We start from the raw sequence: 20,194 nt of genomic DNA, 5'->3' as shown, positions 1-20,194 counted from the left end.
TCTATATTCTAGAATTTAAGCTGTAAGATTTTGAACATTGGGTTCTTGGATGTCTGCTTTCTGAGGCTAGTGTCTAAGCCCTATATTTTTCTTTTTAAACTCCCTGGCTCCCAGAGGCAATGGCATCAGACACTAAATAAATCTCAGACCTCCTAGTTGGTCTTTACCAGACTCCTGACTTTGCAGCATTGACCTAGACAAAATAACGTTACCACCAATTTACAAATCCCTCAAAATAAGGGTCTAATAAAGGAAGCAATGACACAATCTTACACTACAGTAGAAAACAACAGTTACATCTAATGGCAATAAAATTTGGTACCATTTATTATGGAGTACTTGTGTCTAGCACTTTCCATCAACAGATGACAAAACTGTTTACAAAAAGGAAAGTATACCATTTTAGATGAGGAACTGAGGCACAGAGCAAATTCCTAAGAGATTTACATACCTGCCATAATGAATGAACCCCAGTAATTGCTATCAAAACTTTCCTGAGATAATGAATCTGAAAAACAATTATTCCATTACAAAATGTCTTAGTATTTTGTAGATTTATACAAGAACCTACAGGATTAAATTATACTTATGCTCTTGACATTAAATTGTGAATTTGCAGTTCCTAAGTTGGACAACCCAAGCAAACATTAATATTTTGTATTACAAAATTAAGAATGTTATCAATGTATCCTGCATCTCAATAAGTTGAATGTAACATTTTATCAATTATACGTCTGTATCTGGTGGTGTAACAAAATACACTCCTACAACTAACTTTGAAAGGAGTCATTTTCCAAAATTCATGATGTAGATCTTGAATGGTTCTGCTCAAGTTTTCACACAATAAATTAAAAAACAAATACAAAACCCCTTGAAGCTTTAGAAATTCTCACTACCAACAGCACAAAAAAATAGTCACAGATAAGACAGCAATAACCCACAGTGACAGACTGTGTGGCATGCTGAGATGTAAATCTACAGCATGCTACATGCTAGCTAGCTGTGTTGCCCCTGCCACTGTGCACTAAAAAGTTCCTTAGTGCACTTTGATGTATTCCACTTTGAAATAAGCATACATCAAAGAACACTAGGGAACTTTTAGAGCACAGTAGCAGGGTCCACATAGAAAGTTAGTGTGCAGCATGTTAGTGTGTAAATTTATACCCCAGCTTGCAGCACGTCAACTGTTCCCCACATGAGCCCAGTAAGTTTGTATAACATGCATTTTAATTTCACTGTTTAGCAATCAGAGGCTGATGTGCCTAGTGTGTGTTTGTTTTGCATTTGCTTGCAAACACAGTTGCCCCAATGTAGCATCTCTTTAATGTCCCTATGGAACAGTATGTTTCAAATATTACCTAAAAGTTCCTTACCATATTGAAACCAAGTAGTTTCTGCAGTAAGCCACTCCAGAGTTGAGGATCATACACTTTATATTCTAAACTAAGTTCAGTCACCAGTCTGGCAGCCTAAAGCAAAACAAGACAAACTGAATTATTTCATTAAATTACATTATCTTAGAATCCTCTGTCGTTTTCTAGACGATATATCCCCAAAGTTGGTTTAGATACACAAGCAGGATGTTAGCATGTTTAAAAATCCCCACATTTTATTTGATGTGTTGGTGTTTCTTCCATTACCCCATTTGCTCTCTTATTTCCATATTTTGAACTATGCCCCTCTGCTGAAGATCTGACCATTTCCATCTTAAGGGTATAAAAACAGAAGTATTGTCATTGAAACTTTCCTCAGTAGGATAGTGTCCTTTCTGCACATGTAATAATTTCTCCGCAGAAACTTGCCTCTGTCTTCTCCTCAGTTATTCCTTAACTCAACTGTTTAAAGTTATAAATGAAGCACTGGATATTTTAACGCAACAAATCACTGGATGTAAAACAAAAAATTCAAAATGAAGTGTGTAACAGGGTATAGCCAAGGCTCCACTGCCAATTTAGCATAGTCAGATAACTAACAAGTGCTCAAAAGGTATACACCTCTCATCCTTTGATATTTGTACCATTAAAATAGAATAGATTTTTACACTGTGAAATTATGTAATTTTTTAAAAAGGCCTTGAAAAATAATCAGCAGGCAACTAAAGCCTAAAAATATAAAAACACACAGTATGTAGGCAAGTACACACACACAAATGTATAATATAATTATTCACACATATACACCATCAAATTTACTCTCTCTTCTTAATCTTACCCTGGGTTCGTGGCTATGGTTTTTCCACAGTCCCTTAATCATTCCTTCTTTAGGACTCCTGTGAAAGGATTCATAGGTGTATGGAATGTTCATTGTTTCCAACTCTGCCAGATAAATGAAGCATCGTAGAAAATACCTGCAAAACCAGAAGAGTTGTGATACTTATAGTGATAGCTGTTTTATAATCCATGTAGTCCTTACCGGTTAGGATAAAACTAAATTTAATGCACTACTGGTTAAAAAAAGAAGAAGAGACAATACCAATATCAACTATAGTCTTATGAAAGCAAGTTTATTGGACACAACATTTTTGTAGTAATTAACCAGATACTGCACAATGAGAACACCCTACACCCCCAGGTTCACCTTTATAAAAGGACTGTGTGGTATCCAATGCAAAGTTTGTCATGTTAGGTGTCTTTGGAAGGCTCATGATGCACTGAGCATGGTTGTTATAGTGATGTTATAGTAATTGTTACAGTAATGTTATAGGTTATAATTTCATGCTTCACAGGAACAAAGGACGCTGGCCTAGGCAGCAACAAAAGAATCTGTTTGACCAAAGGAAGGGGGGTGACTCCCTCGAGAGACTCCCTGACTCTGAAGGGGGGGGGGGAAGAGGCAAAGCCAAGAGGGAAGAAAGAACATGATAAAAGGGAGAGACTTTGCCATGCTCGCTCGCTCTCTCTAAGAGGTTTATGGACGCATAGTTGGATTTCATTGGAATAATTTCTAATACAGAAAAATATTCAGCTTACTTTACTTTCTCAATGGGTTTCTTAAACAGTGATTCAACCGTATCTGCATCTGCTAAGTAGATCAGACACTTAAGAGCTCTGCTTCTCTGGGCAAATGTCAACTGGTTTACACCAATAGGCTGAAAGAGAAAAGATGGTTATTGGTAAAGTACACCTATTGGCTGAACAGTAACAAAACAGGATTCTTTTTAATAACTTACATATTCAGTCTAACATTCATGGGCTCTGTTTAGCACAAATGTTGTGCAGATTAACTTGGACAGGTTTCCTTTCAACCTATAAGAATTTGTTGTCCAGTTAAACTATTTGTTGAACTTCAAGGCACACTGCTGGGCCCACCTGATTTTCCAGGCTTTTAGAATGTTACAGTAGAGATGAAATAGTTATGGCCTGTTGTATTGGGTTGTTTTTTTTAAATTTGCATGGACTGCTGGTTCTTGTAAAGTGGAGAGGGAACCACAGTTGTTTTAACTGTTGGGTTGGCGTTCCCCTCCCCCACTAAGAAACCGTGAGCCAATAGCTTAGTGCACTATAAAGCTACCTAATCAAGTGCTCTTAAAGTTAGTCCTGATACCACCCAAAGGCAAGATCAATCAGCAATAGTTCAAAGTCCTGGAGTTCAAGGGTGAACTCCTCGCCACGAATTAAGTTAGTGGCAAAACTCCCATTTACTTCAATGAAGTCAGGATTTCACACCAAAAGAGAAAAATGATTAAGTATAAAACTGAATAATTTATGTTCATATGCCAAAGCAAGTTACAAAGCCTCATATTTAACACCAATTCCTTTAAAACAGATTTATTAAAGTATAATAAAGATGGGAAATCACTGTTATGTGTTTTTTTTAAAGTAGTCTCTAAACTTACAGATGTGGCAGATGTTGTAATTGCAAAAAGCATTCTTGAGCTGTAATCCATTGGGCGTGGTTGAAGTAGATATATAACTCTGAAAAATATCATTTGTTTTTAATAAAAGTACAGCATTGCATAGACTTTGCATTATAATACAGCATATTCATTTTATTCCAGACAAATATATTTTACTACCAATATGAGATTTGGATTAACCCTAGATTATGGATATGGCCTACAGCGTACATGACGACAAAGCTGTGGGCCCAGTCATGGAAACCCTTACTTCCATGCATAGTGCTTAATCTCACATGTAGTTTCATTACGAATGAGACTACCTGAGGGAATAAGTATTTGAAGATTCAAGCCTTACTGTTCAGAGAAAATACAGATGGGATAATACAAGATGTGCAACATAGTGCTTTTCCATTTCCCTGGTGTTTAGAGAACAATGACTGCCCATTCTGATTTTGCACTATGTGGTAGTCTTACAAACTAGTTTTGAGCAGGTTTTAAAGAGGCAACAATCTAGCTCCTGTAACTTGTAATGACGTAACTATATGAAAGTGCCATCTGTTCAGCCAAATCCAACGTACAGCCCATTTCCACACGTTATCAATTAATTTACAGCATCCACCTGGATGTTTGGCAGGGCAGCAGGATCATGTTTAAAAACACAACGGTACTGTGGGCCCAATACTACATTCCTTGCCTAAGCCAGTGTCCCATTATAGCCAATGGGAGTTTTGCCTGATTAGGGGCTACAGTATTTTGTTTTATCTGCTGGGAAGCCAAAAATCATTAAAACTTAAGTTAACAAAAACTGACTATATATCATAAGACAAATATACCTCCCGAGTTCTTCATCTTCCTGTACATCACCAAAGCTTTGAGTTTTCTATAAAGCAGAAGTGGATAAAAGTAGTTATGGAATGATTTGAACTTGCAGGTTTTGAAGGGGAAAAAATCATTCAAGGGCTAGATTGAGCCTTTATTCAAATCCTGTGTAAGGGGCTGTGCATAGCTGTGCCACCCCAGAAGGGGCACTGGAAATGAGTTTTTGCCTCTGTCACAATTCCTATTCTGCTCTACACCTTGTTGCTCCAATATATATGCTATCCTTTCATTAAGTGCTAATTACTCCTCACTTTGCTGGCTGGTGTTCTGGGGACAAGGAATGTTGAAGCTAAGGGTTTCCCATTTCTTCTCCTTGTCCATCCATTTGCTTGGGATGGACATGCAGTACAGAGTATTGGACAATCAACCCCAACACTGCTCTAACTTGCACTGGGAGCTGAATTGCCCCCAAGCTGGCTCCAGGCTCAAGGATGTGTAAAGCCATCTTTACTATTCCCTACCTTTCTTGGGATCTGCACTAAAGAGAACTAAAAACCAGACCAGAGAATGAGGGTCCTGATCTCTATACAGAGTACAAGGAAAGCCATTTCAAATTGTTATCAGGCATAATAGATTGGAAAGACCTAAAAAAGACATTGAAATGAAGTTGGCCTGAAGTCTGTTTTAGATACGTTGCACAGCTCTCTCTTCTCAATGCTCACAACCCTGGTTTGTGAAGTGCTGAGAATAATCGTTTTCTATAAAATATAAAGCTCATTCCCTACTTACTTCATCTGTTGGTATATTTGGACACAGCCATTTTTCAAGCAATTTATCCCAGATTTTGTTCATATCCAAGTTGTTAATTTCAGCTATTTCGTTAGCTGCTGCATGAATATCTACATACATAGAAAATGCAAATTTATTTTAAAAATCCTCAGCAAGATTCATTTGTAAATCCATTTTGCCCCTCAGAAATTTACTAGAGAAAGTTTCCTAACCTGGATAATCTCTGTTGGTTGGATTTTGAATCCTTTGGTTTATGCTGCTGTGCTCATACAGTAAAGCAATAAGATTTGCTGGCTTTCCAGTAAGTTTCAGATGCTCTGCAGTGCTTAATTTGTGGGTTATTAGCACAGTTTCTGTGGCTGATCTCTGATACTGCATGCGTAACTTCTTCAGCAATACTTCAGCTTTTTCATGCGATTCATCCTTTATCAAAATAGTGACATTTGTAACAAATCTAAAACTTCCTTCCATTTAGAAGCTTGAAAAACAATGTTGACTATTCACTATAACATTCAGTCTGATGTAACAGTTGAACATTTAACTAGTGTGTAAAGCCTATTGCTTTTGTAGTATTTCCTTCTGAGTTTCTAGACCTTTATGTGCCAAGCAGAGAGACAGCTCTCTGGAGCAGCTGCTAGGGATGTAACAGTAGTTTAAGGATTTTAATGGTATTATTCATTGCCAATGTCCTTGGACAATAATGAGCACTGTGGAAAAGCCAGCAAAAGTGATAGGCTATCTCCATTAATTTAATTTATTTAGACATATCTCCTAGAACTGGAAGGGACCTTGAAAGGTCATCAAGTCCAGCCCCCAGCCTTCACTAGCAGGACCAAGTGCTGATTTTGCCCCAGATCCTTAAGTGGCCCCCTCAAGGATTGAACTCACAACCCCTGGGTTTAGCAGGCCAATGCTCAAACCACTGAGCTATCCCTATGTAATAGTAGATAATAGATAATAGTAGACTATTACTGTGTAATAGTAGGTAAGAAACCTTATGGGAAAGAGTTTGGATAAAGCTGAAGAAAACTTGGGTTCAGCTATAAGCCTAGCAAGCATAATAAACCTTCAATTTAAGAGTGGCTCTAATCTAATCTGAATCTCCGAAAAATCTCACTGTGATGTTTTATGTTCATTGTCTCAGTGACTCCACAGCAAGTTTCCCCCTCCCTCCTCTGTCCCCAACTGCCAGCCCAGAAATTCAGCCTGGAATCTGAGAGTCGAGTTAGGGATGTGCATGATAGAAAGAATCTATCAGCACTAAAGGTTCTGTAATTGGAACCAAATTAATCAAAGGACATGCGGTTAAATAGGAAAGTATGAGAATCTGCCCTTGCCCTCCCCCCCAAACAGACAAAAAAACAACCCATAACCCATATTTGTTAAGAAATAACAGATAAATGACAATTGGACGGAGAGAGTAATTCTGTAGTAGATGCCATTTTTTCCAGTCAGTCACTTTCCATTGGTGCACTTTATATAAAAAGGGTTTTATTCTTTATACTGTAGTTTTTTTTTTATTTGAATGAAAAAAGTCTTTGGTGGTTTGATATGATGCACACTTTATAACCCAAATTACAACAAAACAAAAAACATAAAAATCATCATCTCTATATATTCAGGTATGTCCTGTGGCTCTGGTGTCATTACCTTGGTTGTAGTATTCGTTAGCCATTTCTCAGCTAAATAGAGACAGAATTTCAGTGCCTGAATCTGGTCAGGCCCTTAAAAAGAAAACAGTAAAGAATAATAAATATGTTTTCATAAATCCCTTCTACGGTACATAGAGTAACCTGTTTAAAATGTTTTGGTCCCTTCTCTTGGGGTTCAAAAGCATCTAGTTTAGAATATTAAGAAAATGTTTACAAGCTAACTGTTAAGGTTCTCTTGATCGAGTTTTCAGTCAGTTTTCCTTAGCAAGAAAAGATGGAAAATTATCTTACATGTATAGCTAAAACATAAATGAGAAGCAAGTTCATTGGTTTAACATTTTAGGGCTGCTGGAATATTTACTTTCAAGACTCTAAAAAACTATGACTTGAAATTACTCTGGTAAGTAACCAGTACCAGATTTTAGCTTTTTAGCCTTATACTTGTTTAAATCCTATGAACAACCCTAACCTAACAGAAATTTAATAGCAAGATAAGTCTCTAACTCTTCCCAAAATGTAACTTTTCACTTTGCTTCCCACTTCTGCCTTTGCCACTTCACCTCAGTCTTGACTTCAAAATATCAGAACACAAAGAAGACTCCCAGTGATTTGTGTAACCCTTGTCCCTTTCTTCTCTACAAATGTTCCTCTTCCTACTCCTAGACTTTTCTGCCTGGAGAGCTGTCATTCCCCTGCTTGTTCAGGGTCTCTCCTTAGCAGACTACTCCCAGCCCTTTCTAACTGGAGGCTTAGTGCCAGATCCCAGGACTCTGCTCATTCCTAGCAGTCTCTGCTCTCCCTAATCATCCCCCAGCATAGTCTGAACAGTACATAAAACACACAACCCTGGTGTCTCTCACCACACCCCAACTCTCCACCACAGCCCTTAACTCCGTAAGTCTTCTCCCATGCTTATACCAAGACAGCCACCCCAGCCCTTCCAGCTGAAGTATACTCCTGCTATTCCCAGGGGGAACCCTCACAACATCCTTTCTGGGAAGCATCTTTGCGGAACCCTGGTGACTTCTGCCACACCTAGGTGGCCTTGTCCATTCATTTCCTTCCCACTTTCAGGACAGCCATCCTAGCCCTTCCAGATGAAACACAACCCTGCTCCTCCCTGCAAGAACCCCCTTAGGCTCTCTGCTGGGAGATCATCTTTACCAGAAGAGCATCCCTCACTCCTCTGGCCCTCTCATGGGTCCTCTGGGAGCAGCTCTCCAACAGAGGTCAGCAGGTAGGCTCCTCCACTGCTCCCCTGGCTCTCCAGCTTGGGGGTGCCAGCCAACAAATCCCTCTTGCTGCTCTCCTGACTTCAGCCTTTCCCACAGGAAACATTTTCTACTTCCTTCCGGTACCTTTCAGTCTCCTGGTAGCAATCAACCCTTTTTGTCTGAACCAGTCAGCACTGACTCACTCGGACTCCCTCTCCTGACTTCCTTCAGGGACTTCCCCTCATTGGATCTCTCCCTGATTCTTTACAACCGCCAGGTGTTGCCTGCCCTCTCAATTGACCAAATGGGGGCACCTGCTCTGGCAGAGGGGAGCTGGACCTACTTCATTCAGTGGGGTCATCACATTCTGACAGGTTTGAAACACGGTTAAAAAACAAACAAAACCGTTGAAGTGCATGCAAAGTTATGGCATGACAACATAAATGTTTATTAACAAATAAATAACATGTAAAACATCACCTCCACCTATATTCAGCAACTGGCATCTTTCCATTTTGCCCAAACTAGGTTTAGGAACAAAAATGGCAAATTATTTGGGGAGGCTAGATGTAGGTTAGTCTCCAAAAATGCTACACAGATGATGTTAGAAGCAAAACTAGAAAGATGCCCATCTCACTCCCCCCTGCCGCCCACCCAACCCCAGCAAACCCAAAACAAAAAAAACCCCAAACACATGCACACCATACCTGTTGGAAGTTCTTGTGCAATCTTGTGAGCAATAGCTACAGCCCATTCTGGATTAACTATAGATAGCAGGTAGGATTGAATGGTTTGCACAGTTTTAGTAGTTTCCTTGTTAATCACTGATGAACATCCAGCTTTTGTCAGTTCAAATACTTTTGGCTTTAATTTTTTTTCAAAGACATGCCTGGCTGCAGACATGTATAGGGTATCCAGTGAAACCTAGAAGAGTATCGGGTGCAGGTTAAAATTTGATTAAGTCTGACATGTATACAGTGAGGCCAACAACACTCAAAAGAAAAAAAATGCATTTTTCCCCCAGGAAAAGAATGAATGATTCTGAAATAAAAATCCCCCTAGACAGAAGCACAGCCGTACCTTCATTAGTTTGGAAATTAAGAGAAGAGATGGGAAGGACTCCTCATTAAGCTCTGCAGCTGTAAGAAAAATCAGACAATGATCTACAAAAAGTCACCCTGTCCCAATATAATTTCCCCCTAAGAAATGAAGTAATTTAAGTTTTTTGCTAAATGTAGAAATCTATTGATGAGACGAAGGATGGTTCTCTGATTAGGGTGTAAATTCCATCCTCCTTTATACACTCCCTGTGTAACCTTGGATAGGTCACTTGTGGGCAGGTCCTCCGTTGGTATAAATTGTCATAGCTCCACGACAATCAAATTACCCCTAGTTTCTCTGTGCCACAGCTTCCCCCCCTGTAAAATGTGGGCAACAGTGCTTCCTAGGAGTGTTGGAAGGATAAATACATTAAAGATTGTACATCTGTGAGGCTTTCAGATAGCACACTGAGTACAATATATACATAGATATCTAGAATACTGATCTTACATATAATACTCCAGAAACACTGTGTGGTTCTAAAGAATATCAAATGAAAAGGCAGTCTGGTTTGAGCAGCTGGAGACAGGGAAATCACATGCTCTAAAATATATTGGTGTTCCAGATCCACAGGAGGGGAAGTTCTTTTATAGGATTCCAGGTGTTTCAATAAGCTCAAAGCCTAGAAGGAAGAAAAAAAAAACCAGGAAGAAAAGTTACATAACTACTTATTTTTCTGAAGTAAAAAACCAGTCAACATCTGCCCACAAGTTTTGGGTATATTTTTTTTGCCAGGATTCCTGTATAGCTATAGTGGTTTTTTCCCCTCTTGTGAGCCTTTGCTGAGAAACAGCTACACTTCACTATTTAGTTGCATCCATTTTGCCCTCTGTACAAACATGCAACTCCAACTGATGCCAGTGGAATTAGGCAAATGGAGTAATGCAAGAATCTATGTTTGAATTAGTTTAAAACTATACAAATAAACAAAGACTGAGCTAGAGGCTGTAAAGAAAGTAACAGTTGCTTATTTTTAATTGTACCTGGTTAAGCTGGATACTTGTGCTATTTTCATCAGCTCTTTGTATCACTCTCAGTACATTTTCTATAGTTTCATAGTCATATGGATCAAGCTGTTCCAAGAAACAAAACAAGAAAAGAACGGATTCAAATTCAATCTTCATGGTTTTTCAAATTTTATTTTCAACTAAATAGGCATAATGATGAAGAACCTGAGTGCTTCAAAGCACCTTCTTATTTACTTCTGGCATTTATTACTTCCATTCTGGAAAATTAGATCACTACTCATACCATAATCTCAAAACCTCACAAAGTGGTCATGGCATTCCAGAGAGGCCAAATTATGTCAGTAATGAACAAACAGAAAGAAGAGGCGAGAGTAAGCTCCCAGGATACACTCAAGTAGATGTATATTTTTAATTGAAACTTTTGAAGAATTTCTAGTTTTTTTTTGTTTTATTTTCAATCAATAGGGAGAAGGGGGGAGAGAGAGAAAAAAGAAAGAGGAAACTAACACAGTGTCTCTTGTAGTATTTTCTTAATTAAACTAACAAAACATTAACAGTAGTAACAAAGATCTAAATGTAGTTCTTAAGATTCCTTTATAGCTATCTAATAAATGATAGCCACATTCATCAGAGTGAGAGGATAGCTATGAAAGTAGTGTTTGAAGTGACATGCATGCTTTGTAACTGTTTTACCTTGTGCAGTATTCCACTGAGGCTAATGACCAGGTCTTTTGTGCTTTTCAGTAAAGGAATTATTTTTACTGATTTGGCCAGTAGTGTGGAATGAGGCTGCTTCACAGTATCCCCTGCAGAGTCTCCTTCAACTTGATTTGCATTAGCACTCTGGAGAAGGAGTGTTTCAATGCAAAGCTGCAGTGCTGCATCACTGTCCAACATGAAAGTTCTGAAAAGGGAGGAAATGTTTTTATTTTAAATCAATATGATTAGGATGTGGCTTTCATTATGAATAAATTCACAATAGCCAGAATTACTCATACTGCATTTTACAAAGGTGGATAGTTATTTTTCAAGTTTGTTTATTCATAAACAGCTGATATTTAAACTGAAACAGAATCATATAAATACATTACTTATTATGGCAGCAATAACACAATTTTAACTTGCTTCAGATATTACCTGCAGTATTTCAATATAAGGTCTGTGTCTACATTCGGATTCTGTACCAGGGTTCTTATGAGTTCTTTCTTTCTTATTGATGGCTGCCTAAATACAGTCTGGAAAGAAATCTGCAGATAGAAAAAAGGGGTAGTCTAGTAATGGTGTTCCAAATACTCTTTCACAATCAAGGAATTATTTTCAATATGCTTGGTACTACTCATTTGCACTCTTCTATTCCAACCGTTAACTTCTGTTCTCCCTCTATAACATAGGGATGTTTGTTTGAGCTCCAGAAGTGGTGGTGCTAGAACCTCATTACTATGGGCCCCATTCAGCAAAGTATTTAAGCAAGATTCTTGCATGGATCCTTCAAGGTGGTAAATTTACCACAAATTTAAGTTCAGTGCACATCCTGAATGATGTGTGTCCATGAAAAGCAGTAAATTAAAAAAAATAATTTTTTTTAAATTTAACTCAAGAAACTGCTCTTAAGTGAACTCCAACAAATATGAAAAAACTGTCTCTCATAAAACCACATTGGCATTTTAAATTAAGAATGTAACTGATTAAAACATTTAAAAGTATACTCACACCAAGTTTACCAAGCTGGATACCCCACTCTGCATCAATAATTAATTCCTTGAATTTTTGTCTCTCTCCTGCTTCACCATAGTGACTAGCAAGCTGCGCTCCAACCAGAGCTACTGCCTTAAAAAACAAAACAAAAAACAAAAAAAAGGTGTGAATGAAAAGCATGGTCTAGTGGCTAGAAAACTGGAAATCATGAAATCCAGGTCACTGCATGACCTTGTGGAAGCCATAACTTCTGTGTTTCAATTTCCCAATCTGGAAAATGAGAATAATCATCATTACCTCCTCTTCTTCACATTAAGAACAGAGTTCAGATAGAATGAGATGTCACTAGAAACTCCTAAAACATAACTGAGTTTTTTTAAAATACACATATTCTCTGTCACTCTTTCCTTCTCTTTCCCCATTGCCTTGTTATCTTTTAATCCTTCCCTTCTTCCTTACCTCAAGGCCCATTCCATTCTTTAAAATTACTGCCTGGAAGACTTTTCCCCTTTAAATTATTGCAGGTGCAATCTTATTTCAAATTTCTCCAGAACACTTTCAAACCTTAGTGAGGGCAACTCTAATGCCCTGCTACACTATGTAGTTAACGTCTCCAAGTAGCACTTTAATAGTATGTATATGGCAAGATAAGTATACTGCCTTTTCAGGCTTACCAGAATTTTGTTGTAATTTTGCCTTGTGTTGTTTATGACATTCCAGAGTTTTTCAAACATATCTTCCTTGGGCAAAATTGTGCAGTAACCCAATGCCAGGTTATGATCTATCAGACGACAGTTGAAAACCTACAGACATTAAATCCACAATAAGCATACTTTAGAAACTGCCAGTTAAATAAATGTCCAGTTGTTATACATATCGAGTGTCCAGTTATACAAAGGTCTATAGGGCCTTTTAGTTAAGTTAGAAAATAAGATTTTTATAATTTAGTAGGGAACATACAGTAGTGCTTTCCAAGTTTATTCCTAAAAAGCAAAAGGATTATTACTGAAGTAAATTTAATAAAATGCTGGTTACTAGTCTTAAAGGCCCAACAGACTTTTGTATAACTGGACACTGTTGTATAACTGTACATTACTGGATTCACAGGTAGCCTTTTAAAACCTTGATTCAATTTAAGAAGGTTTTTAGAAATAAGAGAAAAAGATCACTTAAAATGAAAAATACAGTAAATAGGGACAGAGAATGCATATAAATCATACATGCCATTATTATTTTATTTCAATAGCACCTGAGGGCTCCAAATGAGATCAGATCCCACTGAACTAATCACTGTACATACACATAGTAAGAGACAGGCCTCCCTTTTACAATCTACATAGACAAGACAGCCAAAGCATGGGAATACTAATTCTCTCTCTTTACAGTTGGGGAGCTGAGGCGGAAATATTAAGTGACTTGCCCAAGGTAACATTAGATGCCTGTGGCAGAACTGGGAACTGAAACCAAGTCTCCAGGTCTCCTGATTCCCAGTCAAGTGCCTTAACCACAAGACCAGCCTCATCATTTAAAGCTGATACTATGCTCAGTTGGGGCCTGTACAGCCTACATGTGGGAGTGAAGAAGTAATAAAAGAATGCAATAGTGAGGCTCTGGAGTGAGCCCTCTAGTATTCTTCAGAAGAGAGGGACATGGAGTGACGAAAATGGACTAGAGGGGGGTTTCTCAGAACTCAAATCAGAGACAGGAATGCCCCATGCAATGGTTCTTTCTGTATACATAAGAACGGCCATAGTGGGTCAGACCAAAGGTCCATCTAGCCCAGTATCCTGCCTTCTGACAGTGGCCAATGCCAGGTGCCCCAGAGGGAATGAACAGAACAGTTAATCATCAAGTGATCCATCCTCTGTCGCCCATTCCCAGCTTCTGGCAAACAGAGGCTAGGGACACCATCCCTGCCCATCCTGGCTAATAGCCACTGATGGACCTATCCTCCATGAATTTATCTAGTTCTTTTTTTAACCCTGTTATAGTCTTGGCCTTCACAACATCCTCTGGCAAGGAGTTCCACATGTTGACTGTACGATGTGTGAAAAAATATTTCCTTTTGTTTGTTTTAAACCTGCTGCCTATTAATTTCATTTGGTGGCCCCTTGTTCTTGTGTTATGAGAAGGAGTAAATAACACTTCCTTATTTACTTTCTTCACACCAGTGATGATTTTATAGACCTCTATCATATCCCCCCTTAGTCGTCTTTTCCAAGCTGAAAAGTCCCAGTCTTATTAATCTCTCCTCATACGGCAGCCGTTCCATACCCCTAATCACTTTTGTTGCCTTTTTCTGAACCTTTTCCAATTCCAATATATCTTTTTTGAGATGGAATAACCACATCTGCATGCAGTATTCAAGAAGTGGGTGTACCATGGATTTATGGAGAGGCAATATGATATTTTCTGTCTTATTATCTATCCCTTTCTTAATGATTCCCAACATTCTGTTTGCTTTTTTGACTGCTGCTGCACATTGAGTGGATGTTTTCAGAGAACTATTCACAATGACTCTAAGATCTCGTTTTTGAGTGGTAACAGCTAATTTATACCCCATCATTTTATATGTATAGTTGGGATTATGTTTTCCAATGTGCATTACTTTGCATTTATCAACATTAAATTTCATCTGCCATTTTGTTGCCCAGTCACCCAGTTTTGAGAGATCCTTTTGTAGCTTTTCGCAGTTTGCCTGGGACTTAACTATCTTGAGTAGTTTTGTATCATATGCAAATTTTGCCACTTCACTGTTTACCCCTTTTTCCAGATCATTTATAAATATGTTAAGTAGGACTGGGCCCAGTACAGACCTTTGAGGGATACCACTATTTACTTCTCTCCAGTCTGAAAACTGACCATTTATTCCGCCTTTTTGTTTTCCATCTTTTAACCAGTTACCAATCCATGAGAGAATCTTCCCTCTTATCCCACGACTGCATATTTTGCTTAAGAGCCTTTGGTGAGGGACCCTGTCAAAGACTTTCTGAAAATTTAAGTACACTATATCCACTGGATCCCCTTGTCCACATGCTTGTTGACCCCCTCGAATAATTCTAATAGATTGGTGAAGCATGATTTCCCTTTTACAAAAAACATGTTGACTATTCCCCAACAAATTATGTTCATCTATGTGTCTAACAATTTTGTTCTTTACTATAGTTTCAACCAGATTGCCCGGTATGCTTACCTTACAGTATGCTTACCTTGTGTAATAAGGCCAGGACAGCAGCGACAATCACTGAAGTGGACTTTTGTTTCATAGCAATAAGAAAGCTTTTGGCATCAGCTAGCATTTTGCCATCATGTAACTATTGGGGGGGAAAAAAAATAATAAATTAAAAAAAAAGCAGACAGGAAAGTAACTGTTAAGGGTTAAAAAAAAAAATCACTTTTTCAAATTACTACTTTTTTTTGGTCACTTAAGAGACATTGACTAACACGGCTACCACTCTGAAACCTGTCATCTTGCAAGTAAATTGTTATATTTTCAGAGTGAATTCAATGCTTGAGAAACATTTCAGACTGAGAGCACTGGACACAGAAGTCCTCTGTTTATCCAGAAGAAGGATGTAGTTTGGATAGTGTAACCTGCACTGTTCCCCTCACCATCTTATGGCAATATCCCTCAACCCTGATGGAAAAGAGAAGCCACCTCAGAAGAGGGAAGATAGTGGCAGGGTATATTTGTTATCAACACCCATTCAACCCCTGGTCTCCCTAAAGAGTCTCTCAAGAGTCCCAGTTAGGATAGTGGTTTTGCAATGTGAAACCACTGTCCACTACAAGGGGAGACCACCAGCTTGTTTCACACAGGCAACTAAACAGATAATCAGATGTTGATGTGATACACATCCTTTCACTAGAAGTTCATCTCAATACCTATTCCTCAGCCATATTTGGTAAATTTACTTTCAGTGAAATTCAGTATAGGTTTTGTCCATACCTTCTCACCCAGGCACATATCCATGTTGTTTGATACACAGTGCTGAAGACAGGATCCAAACAGACAGACTGTTAGGTGCAAGGCTAACTCACACTGACTGCATTCCATTAGATTCTGGAGCAGTGCACAGATGGGCGTTTTGACTGGCAACAGGAGGTTCTGTCCTATGGAATGTTTCCCCAGAAAGAAAATGATTAGCGTATATATTAAGGAAATTTGAATGCCTAATTAATTAAGAAGTCTAATTAAGTTCTTGAAATTTACATTGAAGGCTGATTTCTCTCTCTCTCTACATTAAGGTATTCTTTGTTAAAAAAATAATGATAATGGTGCAGATGATATTGGTAGGTCAATTTTAGCCTCCTTTACAAACTTGATGTTCAGAAGTTAATGCCTTAATAAAAAAATCCTCTTTAGTTTAACAATCAGATGTTGTTTGTCAGCTGTGGACTCTTGCAGAGACAATCAGTCTTTTCTGAGCAGTTCTCTTCTCTTCTCTATGAAATGACCTACAGGGTATTATTACTACTAATTAGCTGGTCATCTGTATCCCAAGGTGCTTGGAAGGTTAGTAACATTTTCTCCATTTTACAGATGAGGAAACTCAGGCGCATAAAAGTAAAAATTATCTGCCCAAGGCATGCAGGTGAGTGGCAGATACAGGTCTCTTGACTTCCAATCAAGTGCCCTATCCACTGGACCATGTTGCCTCCTTAGTATAGTATTAGACGATTGCTTTTCTGTTTCAAGACCTCTTGTGTGGGTTATCATAGAGTTGTATTATGTCAATCTTCTTGTTCAATTAGTATGTAAGGTCCATTTTTGGACAGTTATGTTCATTTTAGATATATACAAATGGGCCTGTCCAAAAGTGCTAGACGCATACATTAGAGCCTCAGAGTTACAAACACCTAGGGAATGGAAGTTCTTCTGAAATGTTCAAAGTTAAGAACAAAATGTTATAGTTCTTTCAAAAGTTTACAACTGAATATTGACTTATTACAGCTTTGAAACTTTACTATGCAGAAGAAAAATGTGGCTTTCCCCCCCCTTTTTTTTTTAAGTAGTTTACATTTAACACAGTACTGAACTGTATTTGCTTTTGTGTGTGTGTGCACGTCCCTCTGCTGCTGCCTGATTGTGTACTTCCGGTTCCAAATGAGGTGTGTGGCTGACTGGTCAGTTGGTAACTCTGGTGTTCGTAACTCTGAGGTTCAACTATACAAATAAAACCCTTCCATCTTCAACCCACTCATCCACATTCAACCCATCCCTGGGGAAGTATATAGCTTTGTAACATGCCCTGTAAGATAACTGAGGGAAGCAGGGGTACGATTCATATTCAAGAATGAGAGATGAAGGATCATCTTGTGGTTAAAGTACTAGATTGGAACTCAGGATAGATTGGGTTCAATTCACAGTTTTGTTACAAACTTCCTACTTGGTAAACAAGTTGCTTAGGCTGTCTGTATTGCAGTTTCCCATCTGCTACTTGTATGTTACTCCTCTTTCTCACCTTTTGCCTGTCTTGTCCATTTAGAATGTAAACTCTTCAGAGCAGGCGGGTGTGTTTGTACAGGGCCTGCAACAAGGCCCTGAGGCACTATTGTAATGCATAATAATAATAATAATTAATTATTAATAATGGACCTTCAACTAAGAACTCCCTGTCCCCAGATAAAAACCTATCTGAAGATAGGCAGCTCAAGCACCTAAGTTGATCAGCTGCTGGAATAAGACATGAAGCGATGGGTTCTCTAAGATGCAGAGGATTGTCTACTATGCGGAGCTCTATAGGTCAAAACTAACACCAAGCAATAAAACAGAAGGAAGGGCAATCTCTAGAGCACAGGTACAATATAGTCCCTGCAGGCAGTACCGGTAACTAAATTAAAAGCTGTGTTGTGCACTGTTTTTAAGTGGTCCAGCTTTAGTTTATAACAGAGGGTTGGGGCGATGTATGGGCGTAAAAATTCCATATTAGTGGGAAGTCTTAACCAATTATTTAGCATTAAATAGGTATATTCTTGCTTTTGTGGGATTAAATTAAACCCTTAGTAACATTTTAGAGTATTTTACTCTTGTGCTGTTAATAGGTCTTCACAGTACCTTTAATAAATGGACAGTTTGCCAAGCTTACAGAGTCCAAAGGATACATCTTTTTATCTGCAAATAAGACAAATATTTGTGAGCAGTGCACTAAGATCTTAGCAAAGTTTTAAACATTGGAAATTACTATTAAAATATTATACTTTGAAACCAATACAAAAATAAAGCTAGATAATAAAGCTAGATAAATAATTATGTTATGTTATAATTAAATTAGTGCCCTGTTCTGACTGAGAGAGTTAGGATCTTTTCTGTGATTTTCTTGTGTATAACTGGATGTTACTTCATAACAGGGGAACCATTTTCTCATCTCTGCCTGAAGAAATATAAACAGATAGTTTCCATTAACCTTGCAGGAGCTATTTGTAAATTCCTTTGCCCAGATGGGACTATAGATCTCAAACATTTTCCCATGTGAGGGAAAAAACAAAAACAAAAACCACCACAGCCAAACACAATTTCCTTCATACTCAGAAAGTTTGATTTTTAGCGTACTAGTCAATTAGCATATCATTTATAAATAGATCTGACCCTATCCAAGAATGCTTATAGATAAAAAATGAAATATTTAGAATACAATGAAATATTTATACAATGAAATATTAAGAAAATGAAAGTGTATATTTACCATTCTACACAAGAAATAGTTTTAGAATATTCAGTGTTTCTGATGCATAACTGAAAATACAAGTCTCTTGACAAAACCTAATACAATACAAATGTCTATTCATAATTGCTGAAGTTATCAAAAAACTATGTGATGGGGAAGCTTGGGGAATGATATCGGTTTCAAAAAAATTGTGTACTGAATTATTTAAATTCCTACCTAAAAACAGTTAAATATGAAATGGGATAAAGACTGTACACTAACTCATAACATTAAGGAAAAAAGGTTACCAGCAATAGGCACAAGGGAAGAAATAGTTTCATATGCAACTGGGAGCGCCATCTGTGGATCAAGAACTATCCCATCTTCACTAAAGAAATCATCATAAGTCCATTCTTCATAAGGATCCTTATCAGCTCCAAAAGATGTTGCCTAAATTAGCACATTGCAAAAAATATGAACAGGAAATAAAATGCTCGTGAAGTTCCATAAAGGGATCAGCTAAAAAGTATGTATAATTGTAAAACTAATAAATTGCATGACATTACAGATCAAGTTTCCAAATTCAGGAAGAAAAGATGCTCATGTTTGAAAATGTATCCTCAAGATACTTGTTTTTGCTGGGCACTGGGAATGAAAGACATTCTTCTTATGTGAGCATAAAGCCCACTAATGTTGAAAGGGAGAAATTTTTTAATTTGGCTTTTAAAAACAGTGCATTAAAGTGTATTCATTTATTGTTAGCATTCCAGAGAACATCTGCATTTCCTAATACTAGTTTTCACAAGAACTAAATGGAACTGAAAATTAACCATTTAAGATTGGACTCAAATCCCAAATCAGGGGCTAATCAAAAGCTCATTAAAGTCAGTGCAAAGATTCCCATTGACTTCAGTGAGTTTTGCACCAGGCTACAAGTGCCTTTATTTGTTCCACCTGTTTGGTCTATGCTAGTTAGACTGTAAGATCCTTACATTTTTTGCAGCCTTAACTGCTGTTGGCTATCAGCAAACAACAAAAAACAGTAACAAAGGGATAGATCAAACTCTTGAATGGTACCTTAAAGTTGTTAACTGATGGGAGTGTCTCCAAATTCTACATGTATTTATCAAAAAACCCACCACCCACACACCTATGTAGATATCATTGTACAACCTCACCACTTTTTTGTAAAAGATTTTTCAGAATCAGTGTTCTATGATTTCAAGCTGTCTTGGCAACAGAAATTAATAGACATTACATTAAGAGTATTAATAATGGTACACAAACAGATGTTTTGGGAACACAAGATACATAATAGAAGATACAATAGCTTTTGTTCTGAGATATAGGAGACATGAGGCAGATGAGTTGATAATATCATTTTGGTCTGGGTGGCAGTAGCTAATTAGCACCTATCATTAGGTATTCCTCGGCAAGTTGACAAAGATGCACAAACAGTGAATATTTAATA

The 20,194-nt window shown here is 37.8% G+C and overlaps 1 protein-coding gene across 6 annotated transcripts in view; it reads right to left on the bottom strand.

Moving 5' to 3' along the window:
• Window positions 1–20,194, bottom strand: part of KNTC1 (kinetochore associated 1) — a 72,315-nt gene that overhangs the window by 9,615 nt on the left and 42,506 nt on the right. For all 6 annotated transcript variants that reach the window (XM_065568129.1, XM_065568127.1, XM_065568128.1 and 3 more), the window contains 21 exons: window positions 19,032–19,173; window positions 18,135–18,191; window positions 16,026–16,189; window positions 15,286–15,390; window positions 12,751–12,879; window positions 12,092–12,208; window positions 11,519–11,628; window positions 11,075–11,285; window positions 10,397–10,486; window positions 9,864–10,035; window positions 9,393–9,451; window positions 9,020–9,236; window positions 7,097–7,170; window positions 5,659–5,869; window positions 5,447–5,556; window positions 4,672–4,718; window positions 3,836–3,914; window positions 2,970–3,088; window positions 2,212–2,347; window positions 1,374–1,469; window positions 452–508 (listed from right to left, as the gene is read on the bottom strand). In XM_065568129.1, coding sequence (XP_065424201.1) covers window positions 452–508; window positions 1,374–1,469; window positions 2,212–2,347; window positions 2,970–3,088; window positions 3,836–3,914; window positions 4,672–4,718; window positions 5,447–5,556; window positions 5,659–5,869; window positions 7,097–7,170; window positions 9,020–9,236; window positions 9,393–9,451; window positions 9,864–10,035; window positions 10,397–10,486; window positions 11,075–11,285; window positions 11,519–11,628; window positions 12,092–12,208; window positions 12,751–12,879; window positions 15,286–15,390; window positions 16,026–16,189; window positions 18,135–18,191; window positions 19,032–19,173 — 2,502 coding nt within the window. The remainder of the gene's footprint in view (window positions 1–451; window positions 509–1,373; window positions 1,470–2,211; window positions 2,348–2,969; window positions 3,089–3,835; window positions 3,915–4,671; window positions 4,719–5,446; window positions 5,557–5,658; window positions 5,870–7,096; window positions 7,171–9,019; window positions 9,237–9,392; window positions 9,452–9,863; window positions 10,036–10,396; window positions 10,487–11,074; window positions 11,286–11,518; window positions 11,629–12,091; window positions 12,209–12,750; window positions 12,880–15,285; window positions 15,391–16,025; window positions 16,190–18,134; window positions 18,192–19,031; window positions 19,174–20,194) is intronic.

This window comes from Chrysemys picta, chromosome 15 (genome assembly GCF_011386835.1).
Source record: "Chrysemys picta bellii isolate R12L10 chromosome 15, ASM1138683v2, whole genome shotgun sequence".
Taxonomy (NCBI): Eukaryota; Metazoa; Chordata; order Testudines; family Emydidae; genus Chrysemys; species Chrysemys picta.
The sequence above is the reverse complement of the archived record's forward strand: the minus strand, read 5'-3'. Positions and strand labels throughout refer to the sequence as shown.